Source organism: Archocentrus centrarchus, chromosome 21 (assembly GCF_007364275.1).
Source record: "Archocentrus centrarchus isolate MPI-CPG fArcCen1 chromosome 21, fArcCen1, whole genome shotgun sequence".
Lineage (NCBI taxonomy): Eukaryota > Metazoa > Chordata > Actinopteri > Cichliformes > Cichlidae > Archocentrus > Archocentrus centrarchus.
In genome coordinates, this window is record NC_044366.1 from 1,056,353 (window position 1) to 1,076,735 (window position 20,383).

The following is a 20,383-nucleotide window of genomic DNA, read 5'->3' on the forward strand; positions in this document are numbered from 1 at the left end:
TTCGGTCCTGCTCAGTAGTTTCTGTGTGAATGTACTCATCAGGCTTCCTGTGTCTCAGAGGAACCCGAGAGACCACACCTCACCACATCATCACACAGGTAATGTAGCTGCTGATGGTTCTCACGCTCCATCGCTCTCTCTCACACACACAGCTCGAGCATTTATTCTGAGTTTATAGTTTAGACCAAGCTGAAAATAAGAATCTCTCAGAGGTGTGTGTCCTCCTTCACTGTGGCTGTTTCTAAGGTAAGCGGCTGGGGGGGCAGCTGTGTGTGTGTGTGTGTGTGTAAGTGTTGTTCATTCCAGGTTATATTCATTAAAATGTTCAGTCTCAGTTTATAAAAGATGATCTTATTTCCTACATTTGTATTTATTGAGTTTTTAAGCACTGAGTGTTCAGCAGTGACGGCAAAACGAGGCCGGTTACAGCCGGTTACAGCCAGGTGGTGGTGCCAGGTGGTGGTGCATTGAATGTGGTTGTCTGGAATAGAGATATAGAAGAAATAAAAGGGTTATCAAGTTGTCTCGCATCCTGGCTGTTGTGTCCTTGAATACAAAAGAGCAGTACAATACAACAATACAGCCCTGAATCCCTGAAAGCTGGAACCACAGGAAACTGGAAACAGGAATTGGCTCAAAGCTCCAACGCAACCTGAAGCCGTCTCCACAGCAACACCTCGTGGCCCCTCTGCTGCGGTCACACCTTGATGAAGATGCTCAGTCTGAAACCAGACAGAGATCCAACATACGCTTTTCAAATAGTTAGAAAATGTTGGTCAGATCTACGTAGTTTGAACGCTGCCGCCCGCCCGCCAATGCCCGAAGCATCCACTCTGGTTCACGTACCCCACTGCCCTGCATGTGGCCTCGGGCCTGAAGGATCAGTTAAAGGCCTCTTTGAACTCTCTAATTCCCCCTCCGTGCAGGAGCGAGGCCACAGCGTACGGAGGGCCGCAGACCAAGCGCTGTATGGACACAAAACACGGCGACAGCAGAGTTTTCAGGTTTTTGGTGTTCTGTCAAAAAGTGATTTTCAATTTTTTTTTTCCAATGCATTATCTTTGCTTATATCAGTAAACAGACTGCAGTGCACAGAAAAGGCCTAGAGACCAAGTCTCTAATTTGGCAACAACGGTTGCTGGTGTTGCCAAATTAAAAAATTATTATTATTTTTATTTAACCTGCATTTTACCAGGTAAACTGTTTGAGAACCAGGTCTCATTTACAAACGTGACGTGACTGCAGCTTCTACCCTGTGACAGGATTGTTCTTTATGACTCAAAATGAATTTATATCATTCATTCAATTCAGTTTTATTTATATAGCGCCAAATCACAGCACTTTGTGTACATGCAGTTCAGTACACATTCACATTCAAATCAGTTTATTGAACCCTATAAATTTTAATATAAAGGTATATCTGTTAATTACAGGGTGTACAGCTGGGATAGGCTCCAGCCCTCTCGCAACCCTGAACAGGATGAACAGAAGAGAATGGATGGATGGATTTTTATTAGTGCAACAATACAATGTTTTAATCGATAGGAAAGAGTTTATTTGATGCCAAGATTTACAGAATTTCTCAACACCAGGATGTGTTTTTAATACTTCCTATTACATTAAAATAGCAAAGAACCAGGTGAAATTAAATGTCCTGAGAAAGATCAACATTTTCTTTGTACACTTTTGGGGAGGGGTCTGAAAAAGAGTACAATTTGGAAACTGTTGATAATTGTGAATGAGCCCTTAATAGAAAGTATGACTGTGCACTGAGCTCATTAACGCAGGAATGTAGCTGCAGCTTTAAGCTGAGAGGATGCAGAGCCTCAGCCTGGCCTGCTGGAGGCAGCAGTGTGCCGTGGGTCCTCTGAACCTCCCGGAAATGCAGAAGAAAAGCAGCGAGGAAGAAGAACAAGTGGAAAGTGAAAGTGGCGCGAGGCTACGATTCACGCGGGAAACGGCTCTCAGGTGAGCTCCACAGGGCGCGCAGGCGCACAGCTAGGTGCTCTTTACGCGCCGCTTCGTGCCGGATGTTACCCGAAGCTTTAAAGCGGGAACGAGTCACGTCAAGCTTGCAGGCAGTTAGCATTAGCTCCGTTAGCTCGGTCAGCCGTGGACAGGTGCACAGGAGCCACGGACCGACAGGCCTCACCTGATGGACACCAACCGGACGGTGTAACGGAGTGAGGAGCTGCAGGAGGCTGCGGCTGCTAAACAGGGAGCCCGAGCCCAGCCAGGATAAGCGGTGACCCAGGCAGCGGGAAACCCTCAGCCTCTGCAGCTGCTTTACTGTTGTAGTTTCATGTCCTTCATACACTTCTAATCAGACCCGTCGCTATGGGCGGGCCCTAGGGGGCCGTGCCCGCCCACTGATACGCTTGGGCCCGCCCTGGCCCGCCCGCCCACCCAAGCCAAATCACTAATCAAGTTAATAATAGTGGTGCCCCCCTGTTGGATTTCATAAGCCCCCCTTAAGACTGAGATCTGGCGACGGGACTGCTTCTAATCACCATTTTATCATCATCAACGGCTCTGACCGGAGCAGGCGGCTCACAGGGATCAGTAGAGAAAGTCACATGACCCGCAAAACTCCCCTTTTTATACGAACGCCTCAGAGCTGAAGCAGGAAGTTGATAACCGCCGTGGGGATACCCGTCATCTCTGAGCGGGGCTGTAGCTTTGTTGATCCAGCTAACAGAGAGCCTGACTTTGTTGAACTTCATCCTTAGGCACCGCCCCCCGGTCCCGCACAGGCCTGATGCTGCTTCTCACCATTCTTCACAGATACTCATTTAACCTGATTATTTGTGATGAAGGCAGCAAAATCCAGATAAAACTGTTCTGTCAGAAGCTGCAGCCTGTGTAAATGTATTACAAATAAAATCCAGTTATGAAGGTCCTGCTGACTGAGTGGGGATAAACCCAATCAGTCTGCACTGTCTTCATATTTCTGACCATCTGAAAATGTTTTAATGCTTGAATAAAGGTGAAATAAATGACTGACTGGGCTCTGGCTGAAGCTTCACAGCTGGATCCACGCAGGAGCCGTCCTGGCCTCCTCAGGACGCTGCTAACGGTTTGTGTTTGTGTTATAAGGGCGGCTTCATCGAGTCTGAGCAGCTGCTGAGGGACGACTGACTCGCCTGTTGAGACTGCGACTGCAGGAGGAGGAGGATGGCCGGCTTTCTGGATAACTTCCGCTGGCCTGAGTGTGAATGCATCGACTGGGGGGAGAGGAGGAACGCCGTGGCCTCCATCGTGGCCGGAGTTCTGGTTAGTATGATGGAGAGAGAGAAGGAGGAACAGATGAGTGTTTATAAAATCAGAGGCTCTGTCACGTTCTGAGAATCTCTGTTAAAAGGGAGTTTTTCCTTCCCACTGTCACCAAGTGCTTGATCACAGGGGGTCCCTGTATTAGTGTAGGGTCTTTACCTTACAGTATAAAGCTCCTTCAGGCGACTGTTGTGATGTGCTGCTATATAAATAAAATTGAAGTGAAGTGCGATAAAAGCTGACCCACTCGTACACACAGCGTGCATCAGCTGGTCACTTTTGATGATTGCTGGCGTTTGTGAGGGCGCCAGCAATCATCGGTGAGCATAAATCAGGTGTACAAGTGTCGTGATGCCAAAAATGTAGTTTATGGTGGTGAAAATTGTAGTTTCATGATGTGGTTGAAGAAATCCTTCGCCGACAGTCTTAATGTATAACATAAAGTTTATTTACAAAAAGACAATGTCAAAACAGGCGCTTTCCTTTGCGACCTGGGAGAGGGTATGTCTCTAATGGCCCTAGCTCTCAGAACAAAAGGGAGACAGACATTATATAGTGTTAGCAACCCCCACATCCTAACTTCCATATATGGTTATAAAAACAGACTTCAGCCTCCTAACCTACAGCTAAACATATGGACATCTCCTTATATGGCATGCCAGAGAGCTACAAGGACATTCTATGCATTCCTTCTGGCTTGAGGCCAGACCTTAAAGCTCAGGTTACCCTTCTGCACAAACAATAAAGCCTAAAAGAAAGGGACCATATATGCATACACATAGAAAGTTTAACAGAACAATACAGACACTACATAAAGTATTTTCTGAATAACCAGGTATAGCTTATTTCCTGCATGTATGTGAGGTCATTCCTTTTTTAGAGAGAGCAACAAAAGGTTACACTCTCTCATACCATTCACTCCTAAAGCAGCCCTGAACTCAAGGCCATAATCCTAAAGAAGAAAACCTATACATAGATGCAGTTTAACACACAGTTTAACACACAGATCGATCAGACACTACACAAGCTTTCAATCCCAGCTGCAAACAAACAGGATAAAGAGCCAGACTGTAATCAGTGAGGTCTCAGCAGCACCCGCAGGTCTGACATGGAGGGAAAGGTTCAAAGTGCTCTGCAGTCCGAACCTCCCAAAGCTCCGGGCTTCCTGTTTGTCCCAGGAAAATCCCAGAATCTGTTACCCTCAGACCTTACAGTGAATATAATCCAGAGGCTTGGTGTGTGTTAGTCGAACGTCGGCTGTGTCTGTAAAACACACTTCACCCTATTTGTTAACACAGCGTGGCAGCTCAGACCTGATTCAGGGTGTGCAGCTGATCTCTGACACCTTCTCCACTCAGTCAGGTCGCCGCTCTTTGGAAGGATGTCTGTAAAGTCTGTGCTGAAGGAATAAATCCTTCACCTACAGACGAGATGTCGGTTTTCTGGGCAGAAACCTCTCGAGGTAGCATTACAGTGGGTTGTTGTAAAGTGCCATGAAAGAAGTGTTCACTCAGAACTTCAGTGTCAGCACGAAGCAGGTTTGGATGTCTGAGCTCCGATTTTGGAAGGTTAAAGGTGGACGTATCACCGTGTGCTTCCTCTCCTCTTAGTTCTTCACCGGCTGGTGGATCATGATCGATGCAGCTGTGGCGTATTCAACCCAGGAGCAGATGAACCACGCCTTCCACACCTGTGGCGTCTTCTCCACCATTGCTTTCTTCATGTAAGTGTCACGGCCTCTAAAGCTCGCAGAGACGAGGTCATTCGTATGTTCTTCAGATTTATATGGAACAAGAGGAAGTCTGCAGAGATGATGTGGGTCCAGGTCACTTCCCACCTGCCCCCCTCAGAATCAGCTCAATAACTTCAGTGTATTTAGTGAAGTCATGTGAAATGTTGTTTACCTGTGAGGTAGAAAGGGGGCGGGGCTTTTTCCTTCATGTTTGTGCCTCAGAACGTCATAAATACAGGAGATACCCACAGGACTGAAAACACATATCAGCCTCCTCACAACATGACTGAGTCAAGCTAAATAATTCATTCTGATCAGTTTTCTGAAGTCCAACAAGCTGCTAATCAAAGAATTCAAAGTGAATGTCGAGTGCAGTGGTTTCCTCCTGCAGGGAGATTTAATTTCAACCCAGAGTCACTGCTGGTAGCATGAGGTCATACCTGGACCCTACAGAGGCTGCACAGGTAGTCCAGCTCCTCCACGATGGCACATCAATACGTACCATTGCAATAAGGTTTGCTGTGTCTCCCAGCACAGTCTCAGAGCATGGAGGAGATTCCAGCAGACAGGCAGTTACTGTAGGAGAGCTGGACAGGACCGTAGAAGGTCCTTAACCCATCAGCAGGACCAGGATCTGCTCCTTTGTGCAGGAGGAACAGGATGAGCTCTGCAGAGCTACAAAATGACCTCCAGCAGCTGCTGGTGTGAACGTCTCTGACCAAACAATCAGAAACAGACTTCATGAGGGCGGCCTGAGGGCCGAACGTCCTCTAGTGGGCGCTGTGCTCACTGCCCGGCACCGTGGAGCCTGATTGGCAGGTCCACCACTAGTGCTCTGTGCTTTTGACAGATGAGAGCAGGTTCACCCTGAGCACATGTGACAGACCTGAAAGGGTCTGGAGAAGCCGTGGAGAACGTGATGCTGCCTTTAACATCGTCCAGTATGACCAGTTTGGCGGTGGGTCAGTGATGGTCCGAGGAGGCATATCCATGGAGGGACACACAGATCTCTGCAGGCAACAGCACCCCGACTGCCATCAGGTATCAGGATGAAACCCTTGGGTCAGGGAATTGATCCCACTGACTCACCCCCATGCTCACCTGACCTAAATCCAATAAAACACCTCTGGGAAATTTTGTTTCAGTCCATCCAACATCTCCACGCTGCACCTCAAACTATTTAGGAGCTCCGTGATCCCCTGGTCCACATCTGGGAGGAGATCCCCCAGGACACCATCCATCATCTCATTAGGAGCCGTGATGCTGTCAGGCATGCATACAAATGTGGGGGCCACACAAACTACTGAGAGTTCCTGCAGTGAAATTTCAGCTGAATGTTCAGCTGCCGCATCATTTTATCACGTTGATTTTCAGGGTCTTTGAGTTCAGCCTCTGCAGGTTCATCATTTTCATCTCCATCAAACACTGTAGCTGTCATGGCCGGGGAGGAAACAGGCGAGGAATGGCTGACACGAAGGACTCCAGAAGTCAGCGTAACTGAAAAGGGATTTATTTAAGCAGGGGAACAACAAATACAAAAATCTTGGAAGGGAGACGACGGGCAAACACAGGGAACACACGGGCACACAACATCAACGACGCGACAGAGAACAAATGAAAACTGAGGGCTTAAATACACAATGGGTAATCAGGGCAAGAGGAAACAGCAGGGAACAACAGGTGAGGCAAATGAAACTAATCACACGGGGGGAAGCAAAACTAGACACGAAGCAAAGGGAAATCATACTGACAAAATAAAACAGGAAGTGATAAACCAAGGAACACGCAGACGAGTCACAACACGGGGAACAAGACAAACATACTGGGAGGAGAAGCTCAGGAAATAAACTAAACACAAAACGCTGGGCAAACGGCCCAGGACGTGACAGTAGCATCCTTTAGTCCTCACACATCACCCAGACCATACCTGTGTAGAGATCCAGCAGGAGGTTTTTCCATTGAAATCTGTGTTTTCAAAATGTTCCTTTCATCTTTTTATTTATACATATATATATAAAATGTTTTTTTTATGTATAATTTGTTTTGTCATAAACCAAAGAGGAACCAAAATGTCTTATGATGAAAGCAAGAAACCAGCCAGACTGCTGACTCATTTATATAATTATTTTTATCAGTTTGTATGTTTTTACTCACAAACATCATTTTAGAATAGAAAAGAATAGAAAAGCTTTATTGTTGCTGAGAAAACAATGAATAGTTAAATAGACAAAAACTGTCCACATACAAAAAGTCATGTGTGCATTGGGGGGGGGGGGCAATGATTGTCCATCAGGATAGATAATTGTCCATTATTCCCTGATTGTTCATCAGGATGGATGGGCTGGCTGAGGATTGGGGGGGTGCACTAACATACCTTCATGCAGTTAATGAGCTGAGCTCTCTGCACAAAGCAGCTCTAAAAAGGTTTGAAGACACGTTTGCATGTTTGTATCAGTGTATTTACAGTGTGCTTGGAAACGTGTGATGCAGTAAAATGTGAATCAGCAAAGATAAAAGCGTCTGACTCGGACCCAGAAACATCATGTGGTGACTTCCTGTTTGAGAGCTTCACTGACACTGCAGGCACAGACTGATTTAAAGTGTTCACTGATGAGTCTTGAGGATGAATTTCCCCCTCTTTATGTCCCTGTTTGTTCTTTCTCAGGATTAATGCAGTTTCCAATGGCCAGGTGAGAGGGGACACCTATGGAGAAGGCTGCCTGGGCAGGACAGGTGAGTGTTTGTCAGTCCACACCTTTAGGCTGCATGATGCTGCTGTGGAGCTCCTGTGGAGGAGGTGGATGTAAGATGTAAAGAGTCTCCAAACACCTGCCTCAGCTCTTCAGCCTGAGGCAGGTGTTTGGTGAGGTGTTACTCAGTAGCTGACAGCCAGCCTGGCTTCAAGCTGTTTAACACTTTGACTGAGATGAAATCTTTGCAGGCAGCATGAAGGACCTCGTTATCCACCCACACACAAACAGCAGCTTACATGATGTGAGTCAGTGTGAGTGTTTCTCTGATGGGTGCAGTCGGAGCTCTGCAGAGCACACGGATGGTTTCTGCTGTTACCGAGTTTGAAAATGGACCCATCCTTTTTTCCAGCTCCGTGATTTTATTATTGGACTCTGCTGGAGCAGCTTTGCATTAACCTCATAATTAATCCTTACTTTAACCTCGTGAAGTCCCCCTTTGTCCATGAAGGAGAAGATGACTCCAGCTGAGACAGATGGATTTATATGTAAAGAGACGGTGGAGATATTTCACAGACTTGGTGTTAGTTTTGTTTAGCCACGCCCCCTCCTTTTTCTATTTTGGCCTATTTTTAGTAGATTTACTAGACGAAATGTTTCAACTCTGCTCGATTAACAGAAATTAAAATGATGATAATAATCCTTCTTTATGTCATCCTTGGTGTTGCCCCTTAACTTATCCTGTCTGAAACAAGCCATTTAGGTTTAAGACAGCTTCCTTCTGATTGGCTGCCCCTCAAAAACAAAATGTTTGAACAGTAGGGGGACAGGGCTACCCCTCTCTGTGCTTTCATACACATCTGATAGAAAAACTACAGTAGAGATCACCTAAGTTGGATTCAAATGGCCCATGGAATTTTATCCAAAAAAATCCTTCTCATGTGTAACTCGGATAAAATCCATGAAATGAACTGATTTACTGAGTGCAGCAATCCAGACATGACTGTAACAGGAACGAGCCGATGCATGGAGTTTGTCTGATTGTAGATACTGGAATTGGTCATGGCTGCAGCTGAGGAGGGCTTTAGAAATAAACTCATCCAACTTGTGTGACCACATTTAATTGGAAATGTCTGCATGGGACCAGATTTTTCATCCAAGGTTGGCGAAAATCCGGCTTGTATGATTCAGCTTAAATGATTTCTACTGGAATTAATGTTAGGGAAAATCGGGACCTGCAGAAGCTATCCAACTAGAGCGAAAATCCACTTAGGCCATTTCTACTGTATGATAAACTGAATATTTAAAGCAGCCAGCTCACAGATTACTGCACATACACTGAGCTCATTATTAGAACCTTTGGCCATGTTTATTTCAATCATCTACCACTGGAACAGCAGATACATGATGGGAAGTGAGGAGAAGTGGAATAACCAAATACAGAATCTGACTGTATGCTGATGATGTGCTGTTTTAGATCTCAGGTCCATAAAGAGCCAGTATCAGCTTATGTCTGACGTGAATCCTGCTCATTAATCACTTCTGCACAGCTGTCAGCAGTGTGTTTCCAGAGCCTGTATTTTAAAACGCTGCTCACACTCCACACAGAGAGCTCTGAATGTGTCTGTGGTTGCAGGAGCTCGTCTCTGGCTCTTCATCGGCTTCATGATGATGTTCGGCTCACTCATCGCCTCCATCTGGATCCTGTTTGGAGCCTACGTGGTGCCAAGTGAGTCCCAACCCTCCACCATTTTCTCTCCTTAGTCTGTCCCAGCTGGTCTTTTTCACTGTATATGAAAACATGGAAACCTGGAAATGATCAGAAGGCTGCAGGATTTAGAAACACTGAAACACAGAAGTTTGAACTTTAACCCTGGACAGTATCTGCTGCCTGCTGGGGGCCAAAGAAGAGTGTTTTATGGTTTTGAGCTCAGACGTCACTGCGGGCGTTTATCAACTGTAATAAATGGATCCAGTCAGCTGATTTATCTTCACACCTGTTGTTCATTTACTCTGAATCTGTTGAGTTTGGAGTTTTTTTCCTGTGGTTTGATTTCACACAGAAAACTCCAAATAAATCCCAGCAAACCACAATGGGTCACATGACAACATTCAGTCTGCTTATTGGCCAGACTGCCTGGGGCAGAGGTAACACACAGGATGCCTGTGCAACTGAGTGGCTATAGCTTGTGTACCCTGCTGCATCCCAGGATGCACAGCGAGGGAAGGCGTTTAGCTCGAGGTTGGACCTGGAAGTTTAGATTTGATCCTGAAACCAAACAGTCATCAGGGTTTTATATTCAAATTAATTTGTAGCAAAGTTGTAGGTCTTTATCTCGATTTAGTGATTACTCTGATTAAAACCACCAATCAGATTCTTTGTTTTGTCAGAACTGAAGTCTAAAACCTGGAAAAGATGTTTTTTACTGTCACATGTAGCAAACGAACCCATCATGGACGCTCTGCCGGCTGTTTCACTGCTGACGAGTTTCATGCCAAACTGATTGTTACTGCCTGCTTCCTGCTGCTTTCCCTGAGAGCAGTTAAACCTGATGTGATAACATCTCCCTGTGTTCCCTCAGAGAAAGAAGTGGCTCCGGGGCTGGCTGTGTTCTTTCAGAACGCCTTCATCTTTTTTAGGTGAGTTGTAACAAGAAGCTTTGATGTTTGCGGGCCTAGAAAACATTTCATAACCCCCAGTGAAGCTGCAGCAGTTACACAATCAGTGTGTATCTTAACCAGCTTCATGCCAAATATGTGCTTCCTGCAGTGTTGTGACACATTAGTGAAACCTGGCAGTTACATGTTGTTTCCTGTAATGGGTGGGACTGCTGTTGGGGAGCGCCTGTCGGGAAAGCCCACTGTAATTTAACCCCTTCAGGTCTGTTTCTGTCCTACTGACTGATGGAGAAATGAAGCCGCTAATCTGGAACCCAGCAGGACAAGAAGCTCTGTCTCTTAGAGCCACGTAGTGAGACGGTCTGTAAACACGTGTTACGGGGTTTTCCAGATCTAATCAGGCGTTTGGGGGCGGATACATATGTAACCACAATCAGGCCACATTAGTTATGTCTGAGCTGCTTACTGTAACTATCAAAGGTGTGTTTAATACCTTTAGAAAACTTAACTTTCTGTCACAGCCCTGCTCTTTAACTTCTTATTGATGGTGAAGTTTAATTCAATTTTATTTATATAGCACCAAATTACAACAAACAGTCGCCTCAAGGCGCTTTGTATTGTGGGTAAAGACCCTACAATAATACAGAGAAAACCCAATAGTCAAAACGACCCCCTATGAGCAGCACTTGGTGACAGTGGGAAGGAAAATCTCCCTTTAACAGGAAGAAACCTCCAGCAGAACCAGGCTCAGGGAGGGGGGGTCATCTGCTGAGGGGGGAGAGAGATTAATAATAACTAATGATTAAATGCAGAGTGGAGCATAAACAAAGTAAATAAGGTGAATGAGAAGAAACAGTGCATCATGGGAACCCCCCAGCAGCCTAGGCCTATAGCAGCATAACTAAGGGAGGGTTCAGGGTCACCTGATCCAGCCCTAACTATAAGCTTGATCATAAAGGAAAGTTTTAAGCCTAATCTTAAAAATAGAGAGGGTGTCTGTCTCCTGAATCCAAGCTGGAAGCTGGTTCCACAGAAGAGGCGCCTGAAAGCTGAAGGCTCTGCCTCCCATTCTACTCTTAAGTATCCTAGGAACCACAGTAAGCCAGCAGGCTGAGAGAGAAGTGCTCTGTTGGGGTGATATGGGACTATGAGGTCTTTGAGATAAGATGAGGCCTGATTATTGAAGAGAAGATGAGTATCTTCAGCACAGATTTGGGTCCCGTCTGGGCTCTGAGCCGCTCTGATATTTCCTGTTATATTAGCCTAACCACAGCTCTGTAGGCACCAGGTAGAACATCATTATTCTGACAACTAGCCCGACTGCACCAGCCTTTGTCCTTGTTTTTGTCTGGAGATTTAGCGGAGCTGCATGTTTGAGTCAGTAATGTTTTAACTCTTGCTGGTGCTTCAGGGTGTGTTTGATGTTTGGACTGAAGGTCACAGGATGCTCTGCAAACATCAGCATGACCTCCTCTGTGTCCTCTCTCTGCAGCACTCTGATCTACAAGTTTGGCCGGACTGAAGATCTATGGGGTTAAAATGTCTGTGCGCACACACACACACACACACACTGTTTAAATGTTTTGTAATCTGCTGTAAAATCAGATGAATTCACAGTTTTAGTATTTTAGTGTTGCTTTTTAAATAGAGACCCATCAGTGCTGCTCCACACAGACTCACACAGCCTGGTGTAAATACTGTTGAGTTTCCATGTTTCACTTCACTGTGTGTCAGTTTCAGTGTGTTGGTGTAAAATGAGGGAATTCCTGCTCGCCGCTCTTCCTGTAATGGATGTTAAACTTAAAGTGTCACTCTGGGAGATTTCAGCGCCTCACTTCCTGTTTAAATGCTAAAGGTCACGTGTTTGCCTGTAAATACAAGATCTCTGACAGGAAGACGTAAAGAAAGGAGCCGGGAATACCGGCGCCGTTCTGTGGGGGGGGTCACTGTAGAAAACGTGGGTTCGACTGTAAGCGGTCGACCGGGAAGTGAGCACATTAATGTTAGCCACACGTTTGAGACGTTTAAAATACGATTCTTTATCAAGGCGTCGCCGATGGCTCCAAAGTTTTGTTTCTTTACCAGGTAAAATGTTTGAGAACCGTGTACAAACGTGACCTCACATCGGATCGCACTCAGTTTGGTTCCAGCTGATCGGATTGCAGACTGCACTTCCTGTGTCTCCTCCATACAAAAGTCTATTTGTCCAGGTAAATGCTTTTAATGTGACGCTGCAGTGGTTAAATGAAAATCCTCCAGGCTGGCACTTTAAGGGGGAGGGGCTAATTTATTTATACAGCACATTGTAAAAGGACGGTGACAGGGTTGTCTGTCTCAGCCCCGGTCTCAGTCCCACCCTGGTTGGTTTCCTGCTGACGGATCAGTCGTCCTCAGAACTTTACTCCTGTTTGTGCCACAGAAAGTGTCCTGAGGTCAGACGTGTTACGGTCTCAGTGTTTGTCTCGAATCGATCGTGTGAACGCTGTAAACGACTCATCGGGATGCTTTACTCCCACCCGTTTGTATCCTGAAGCTCGGGGCTGCATGGAGCAAAAATCTTTTTTCTGAAATAAAAACTTATATTGTAGTTACTGTGATCTTTGACCCTTTATTGCCAGCGTCTGTACCAAAGCCACAGTGGATCAAACATTTTGAGAGGAAGTCAGGAGGAGGAGGAGGAGGAGCTTTCCGTGACACAGAGGCTTTTAATTAAAATCAAACTCATTAAAAACAATGAAATTTAAAAAAATGGATCCATCAACATTCAACTTGATTTATTCAGAGCTAAATCACAGCAGTTGCCTCAAGGTGCTTCAGATTATAAAGTCCCTACAATAATACAAATGACAAACATGATGGAAGTTTCCAGCAAACATTTACCCACAAACTTTACATCTTACAGCTTAGCACAGCCACAGTAACGCAACACTTCCTGTTTCACAGTGAAACAGGAAGTTCTGGCCATGACCGCACTTAGAACAGCCATAAGACAATGGCACGCTCAGCAGCTGATCTCAGGATCACAGCGCCGTGTCCGGGGACTACAGGTGAAAAGAGCTGGCAGTGCGGCGTCGCGGCCATCGTACAGTCTGAGCCGCTGAACACTCGCTCAGCTCGTTACCTGCCCGCGGGCCCAAAACTCAGCGCAGAAGTGTTCATTACCAACAGGATTCAGTCACACCACGGCCGCACAAAACTTTATTCCTGTTTGTGCCACAGAAAGCTGTGGGCCACTCTCAGTTCCCTGTTTTTACCATTTCCTGTCATCAGACGTCTCTGCAGTGGAAACATTCATGGAGGTCCAATCATTCAGTAATCAGACTTGGTTAATGCTGGGATCGATGCTAAAGTGCAGAGAAGTCGGACTGAGGACAGCAGTGATTAAAACTGGAGGCTCCAGCTGTCCTCATGTTCGTCTGTTACAGAGATGCTGTGTTCAGGTGCATCCAGGTGTTCTGCTGCTTCTGTCACACTCACCTTCCTCCTGTGCCCTCAGTGTTCACTTTGAATCTGCTGCCATTGAGCTCAGAGTTTAAAAATAAAATAAAATAATCCCAATGAGGCGGGGTTAATGATTGGATCACCTGGAGCAGGTGAGTGACTCAGTCATCAGGTGGAGTCATTGAGTGGGCGGTCTCTGACGAGGATGGGAAGCAGCAGCAGAAGGTCAGGGCGATTCTTCTCATCTGGGCTCGTAGGGAGAGACGTGGATGATGTCGCAGGGCTCTTCAGGGGGCTCGCTGATTTGGGGGGTCTCTAGGGACGGAAAATCCAGAAATTCCTGGAGAGAAGAAGACGGAGTTAGCTCAGAGACAGTGAAGACGTGAAGACCATGAGCAGCAGTGCTTACAGGTGTTTGTGCTTCGCTCAGATGAAGAAAGTGTTTTGTATGGGCACTGTATACTAAAGCATGAAGGAGTGAACGCGTGGAGCCGAGGCGTTGAGCATACTCAATAACGTCAGCTCGCACTTCGTTAACACAACAATTACAATATTATCGTAGATATGTCGCACACCCCTAGTGTTGAACGACTAACTGCTGCTGCTTGCACTGGTGCCATGTCATGAGACACACCCACACCTTATGATGTCACCAACTCCACTGGCCAGTTCAATCGCACCAGTCTTTGACACTAAAAGTCTTCTGATCACGATCAGATACCCAAATTGGCTCTTTTACCCACCTCGCTGACACGCTCAGTAAATAGAGCACCCCCTAGTGTCTGTGTGGTGAATGCAGCAGTGTTGGCCCTCACCGGTGGGATATGGTAAGGTAAGCGCAGCCACCGTTTGATTCTCTGACGCTGGAACAGAAGCAGGTATCCGACCGTGGGAATAATGATGGCGAGGGCGACGATGGCGGCGACCACCCCTGCGATCACCGACGTGTGGTTCCAGTGTTCTGAGAAAACAGAAGCAGTGGATTCACCTTCAGCTGATTAATAATCATTAGCAGCCAGCTCGCGCCTTAAAAGGAACATTACACTGAAAACGGGCCCACTGCATGTTTTAAGCCACAGACAGACGTTCAGGGTGATGCTGCAGTAAACTGCTTATGCTCACTGAGGATGTTCAGCAGCTGTGTTCACTTACTGGATGCAGGGATGACAGCACACTGGGTGCAGCTGGGCGGCGCGACAAGTCTGCCATAAACGATGTACTTCACCTGAACGCAGTACTGCTGCCCCTCCTCCAGATCTTCGAAGGTTGTGGAGGCGATGGCATCTTTACTCTCCTGATGAAGACAGCAACACATTTCACACACAAACTGTGGATTAAACCTAAACACACAGTTGGAACTGCAGGCTTCTGTTCACAATATGAAGGAAGACAATATTTGTGGAACAAAGCCTTTGCTTCTGGGCAGCACGGTGGTTAGCACTACTGCCTCACAGCTAGAATGACATCTAGAAGGTCTGGGTTCGATTCCACCTTGATTCTCTCGCTCTCTGTGGAGTTTGCATGTTCTCCCCGTGTCTGCGTGGGTTTCCCCCCCACAGTCCAAAGACATGCTGCTATTGGGGTTAGGTTAATTGGTCACTCTAAATGTGGATGGATCTTTTTCTATTTTCTCACATTACATTTTAATGACATGTTCAACAGCTGGATTATTTATTTTTTAACTTATTGTCAGAGTAGAACAAAGATCCTCAGTCAGGATGTTACAGACCATAAGATGGCAGGCATTCCCACTGAACACCAGCTGATGGAAAACAAACCAACTGTCCAGCTCAACACCATTCATAAGTTAGGCGATTTTATCCCCCAACATTAAAAGACATTTCAGTTTTATTTCTATAGCACCAAATCACACAGTTTAACTCATTGATATGCGTCATCTGGCTTCATTGATAGGTAAAGCTGAGTATCATCTGCATAACAATGAAAATTGATGCAGTGCTTTCTAATAATACTGCCTAAAGGAAGCATGTATAATGTAAATAAAATTGGTCCTAGCACAGAACCCTGTGGAACTCCATAATTAACCTTAGTGTGTGAAGAAGACTCCACATTTACATGAACAAATTGGAGTCTATGAGATAAATATGATTCAAACCACTGCAGTGCAGTACCTTTAATACCTATAGCAAGCTCTAATCTCTGTAATAAAATGTTATGGTCAACAGTATCAAAGCTGCACTGAGGTCCAACAGGACAAGTACAGAGATGAGTCCACTGTCAGAGGCTGTAAGAAGATCATTTGTAACCTTCACTAATGCTGTTTCTGTACTGTGATGAATTCTGAAACCTGACTGAAACTCTTCAAATAAACCGTTCCTCTGCAGATGATCAGTTAGCTGTTTTACAACTACTCTTTCAAGGGCGTCTGAGATCACACATCCTACCACATTAATGGAAGTTCAATGTGAAGACTCAGTGTTATTCGCTGTAAATGCTGCGACGGGTCCAGACTGTTCAATTCAAAGCTATAAAGCTGAAAATGATTTCTGTAATTTAAATATCTGCATGAATGATTTCAGTTGTAAAACATGCAGAGTTAGAGATGTTGGAGCCTTTCAGCCCGTCATCACAGACGGATTTGGACAAACGGTGCAGGTTCACCTCTGTGCACCACCACAGACGGCTTCAATGTGACTGCAGACTTTCAGCTTCAGTTCAGTTTGATTCAGTAATGGATGAGCTGCTGCAGAACTGCAGCTGCATTAATGCACAGCTCATTTCCAGAGGCTCAAAAGTGAACACACTGGCAGAATTTAAATTGAAGGATCGTTTTTGGTGCTGGATGAAAATGTAAAGAAGCTTAGAACCCACGGTTATCACCACGCACTGCTTTTCAGTTCAGTTCCACTGGATTTATATGGCACCAAATCACAACAGCAGTCATCTCAAGGTGCTTTATAATGGAGGACCCTACAATAATGCAGAGATCTTTCTTTCAGGCCTTCACTGGACTCTTCTTTAGCTGCTGCCTGTTTCTGCCTTCAGTTTAGTTCAGCGTTGTCAGAATAACAAGGTCTCATCTGGACATGAAACTGCTGCTCAGCCATTCTGAGCCTCTCAAAATGGGAACTGACGATAAAAATAGCTGTAATTCTGAAACAGTTCATGCAGCACTTCTGTTAATGCCACTGAAGGAAAGCTGAACGTCTGCACATCCTGATCCATTTCATATCCACTGTGGGGGTGCACCGAGGCAAACCACAGAAACACTGTCCCGTATGGCTCCATGCTGGACACTGACAGGTAAATGTGACTTTATTAGCACAGACCCATCTGCTTGGTGTGCTTTTATGATCTATTCTGAGCAGCAGGTGCTGTAACATCAGGTTAGCTTGAAGACAAAGAGTTCGAGGAACACTCGGCTGCACCTGAGCACCGAGCTCACCTTTCCTACAGTGTGAACGTGTTCTCACCTCCAGCTTCTCCCCCGCTTTGCCAAAGTAAACCCTGTGCTTGGCGTGGTCAGCATACTCCTCAGCCAGCTCGTGATTGTCACTCAGGTGTACGGTGAGCAATCCGGGCACTGCCGAAAGGCTGAAGGCAGGTGTGCAGAGGCTACCTGGAAGAGCAGAGCGAGGCGTCAGCACTGCGGGAGGAGCGCTCTGAAACACCAGCAGCTCTGTGGAGCAGACGAGCTCACACGAGGTCTGCGTGGGTGTTTTTAAGCCTCTCTCCCTTCACACTCAGCGTGTGGTTCACACACTGGTTAGTGTGGTTAGCACCTCGAGTCTCACAGCATCGCCTTCACCCACAGACAGGTCTGACACATCTCAGAGGTTTCTCACCATTTCTGCTGCAGGCTTCAACAGGCTCAGATTTCAGCGCCTTCCTCTCAGCGCGCACACGCAGCATCACACAGTTGCTCTCAGGAGGCTCTCCTCTCAGAGTCTGTGTGACAGCCCTCACGTCACAGACGGACGCCGACGTGTTGACACAGTGTGAAAGCATTTCCCATTTAGAGGACTCAAACCTGAGGAAGAGGAGCAGAGAGACAGCAGTCAGCAAAGACGGAGTCGCTCCACAGGACAGCTGCAGGCCGAGCTGTCAGCCAATAAACTGATCAGTCAATGATCTGATCAGTCAATGAACTGATCAGTCAATGATCTGATCAGTCAATGAACTGATCAGTCAATGATCTGATCAGTCAATGATCTGATGCAGTGCTGAAACACTGGGCTCTATGTGGCAGTCAGCCTGCAGCCTTCTGTTATGGTGCATTAACATCTTCACTGCATTTTATTTACATTTTTAATTTATGGTACTTTAATGAGAATTGCACTGAGCTCCATTTTATTTTTACTGTTTATTTCGTTTGTAATTTTTACCATATTAAGGCATCTTGTTTAAGGCCGCCTGTTTTTATGTTTCGGCCACTGTAACACAAATTTACTCTAATGTTTTACTCTGGAACACAAAGTCATTGTTTTTCATTGTAATTCTCACTGAGGGTCTGGGGGGGGGGGGGGGGGGGGGGGGGGGGGGGGGGGGGGGGGGGAGGTCTGTGGACTAGAATTTGTCAGTGAAACTCAACCTCGATCAGCCACCTTCTCTGATTAATGACGACCTCTCTCCTGTGAGGCTGTGACCTTTGGCCACCATCAGGCGCCTGAGAGCATCTCAAACTGTTAGAGAAATGCATGAAGATAAGAGGAAGATCTACCTTAAAGCAGAACACCTTCAGGTCTCACCTGCGGTACTCCACGGTGTAGGTGACTGTCTCTGAGGCTGGATGCCATGTCAGCTGACCCTCCTCCACCTGGATGTTGTGCGGCGGCGGCAGCGGCACCTCAGACACGACTGAGACAGACGAGAAGGGAAAACTAAACGTTAGCATCTCAGGACTGAATCGAACACGTCGACTCCATGACCTCTGACCTCAGACAGACGGCGTGAGCTCAGGGGGTCACGAAGGGTTACAAAACAAGAATGAGGAAAATTAAAACTAATCTGTAAAGTGGAATAATTTAGATGAACAACATCTGTCTGCCTCACTGGAAAATCTTCGCTGAGCTTTAAACTTGATGATTTTCTGATTTATTACAGCTGCTGCTGTCACTGAAACATCTAAAACATCCATCTTCATATTTTATGAATGCTTTACAAACAATTACTCTGCAACTGCCCCAATGAATGAATTATTAATTTAATTTTTGTAACCGTTAAACCCAGAGACCATTACAGATGAACAGATTAGCATTACCGGCGTCAGTAACTGAGTATGAAGGTTCGTGGGAAACCTGGGAGTGTCTCATGAACGCAGACGTGTTGAGACGCCACAGATTCTTGTGACTGCGTGAAACCATGCTTTAGAAATCAGTCCTGTGACGTCAGGAGGTTTGGACATTTTCAGCCCACTTCCTCTTTAACCTCCAGCAGCCCCGTCTGAGCCTCTAACGTCGGCCGGAGCGGATTCTCAGTTTCGGTGCATTTTTACAAGGTGTTAATACTAAAGATTAAATGACTATTAGTTTTAAACTAGGACGTTAGCCCAGCCTCAAACACGACTATATCGACTTTCTTTACCTGTGACACTGAATCCTCCAAACTTCGGTGTCAGGTGAAAACCAGCTGGCAGGTAACAGCTGATTTCAGTCAAACGCTGCGTGTTTAGCTGGAATAACCTGATGCCGATGTTATTGCAACACCGTAAATGAGTCATTAATAACACCGAGGACATTTTCGGCCTGACGATCAGCGGGAGACATGAAAGAAAACTATAAGATCGGTTATTTTATAACAGAGTCTGCCTCAGGACCGGAGAACAGCTCTGTCCACGATCGGCACAGCAGACCTGAAGCCCCCCCCCCCCCCCCCCCCACACACACACACACACACACAGTTAGCCTGCGGAGCTACAGGCCGTAATCACCCAGGAGCTCCGCAGGTTTTAGCCTGTAGCGGCGGGTCCTCACCCCGGGAGAAGCTGAAGCACAGCAGGAGGAGTAACGGCCTCATTGTGCAGCCTGTGGCCGGTATCCCAGCATGTTGGTTGACGCCGAAGAAACGAAACATCCACCGCGACCGTCCTCGCTACTCTGGCTGGATCTGGGACTGGGAGCGGACCGCCTCCGACTGTGGAGGACTTCCGTTTCCGCCTCTTAAGGCTGCGTGTGACTCACGCGGCAGTGATAACTCCCGCCTACACACCGTTTAATTATTATTTACTTTAGCAGGTCACGGCTCTGCCGCCTCACCTGTGAGCCAGGTAACGTTTGCCAGCTTCCTCGGTCCTGCGCTACAGTGGCTCTGTGTGTGTGTGTGTGTGTGTGTGTGTGTGTGTGTGTGTGTGTGTGTGTGTGTGTGTGTACCTGGATTCACTCAGCTCTCAGGGACGGGCGCTCACCTTAAGGCTGACCAATCAGTTCAATTCAATTCAGTGTTTTTTATACAGCAGCAAATCACAACAAACAGTCTGTCAAAGTGTTTTATATGTAAGGTAAAAACTACAATAATTACAGTCATAGGCATGGACAGGTGAGCTGACAGGTGAGCTGACCGCAGAGCGGTGATTTTACAGAGGAAGATCAAACTAGAAGTATATATATATATATATATATATATATATATATATATATATATATATATATATATATATATATATATATAT

At 46.2% G+C, this 20,383-nt stretch overlaps 2 protein-coding genes across 2 annotated transcripts; one reads left to right on the forward strand and one right to left on the reverse strand.

Annotated features, from left to right (window-relative positions):
- The first annotated feature begins 1,860 nt into the window (after positions 1-1,860).
- On the forward strand, positions 1,861-12,901 carry LOC115800382 (transmembrane protein 50B). The gene is made up of 7 exons (XM_030757702.1): positions 1,861-1,968; positions 3,097-3,273; positions 4,884-4,996; positions 7,671-7,738; positions 9,332-9,424; positions 10,278-10,335; positions 11,807-12,901. Exons 2-7 carry the CDS (start codon positions 3,175-3,177, stop codon positions 11,850-11,852), a joined length of 477 nt encoding a protein of 158 aa, XP_030613562.1. The 5' UTR covers positions 1,861-1,968; positions 3,097-3,174; the 3' UTR covers positions 11,853-12,901.
- Positions 12,902-13,073: 172 nt separating this feature from the next.
- On the reverse strand, positions 13,074-19,842 carry ifngr2 (interferon gamma receptor 2). Its single transcript, XM_030757701.1, has 7 exons — positions 19,689-19,842; positions 18,465-18,573; positions 17,562-17,746; positions 17,190-17,335; positions 14,908-15,049; positions 14,571-14,716; positions 13,074-14,095 (listed from the first exon to the last, which is right to left on the reverse strand). The coding sequence occupies exons 1-7, from the start codon at positions 19,786-19,788 to the stop codon at positions 13,997-13,999; spliced, it is 927 nt and encodes a 308-aa protein (XP_030613561.1). The 5' UTR covers positions 19,789-19,842; the 3' UTR covers positions 13,074-13,996.
- Positions 19,843-20,383: the final 541 nt, after the last annotated feature.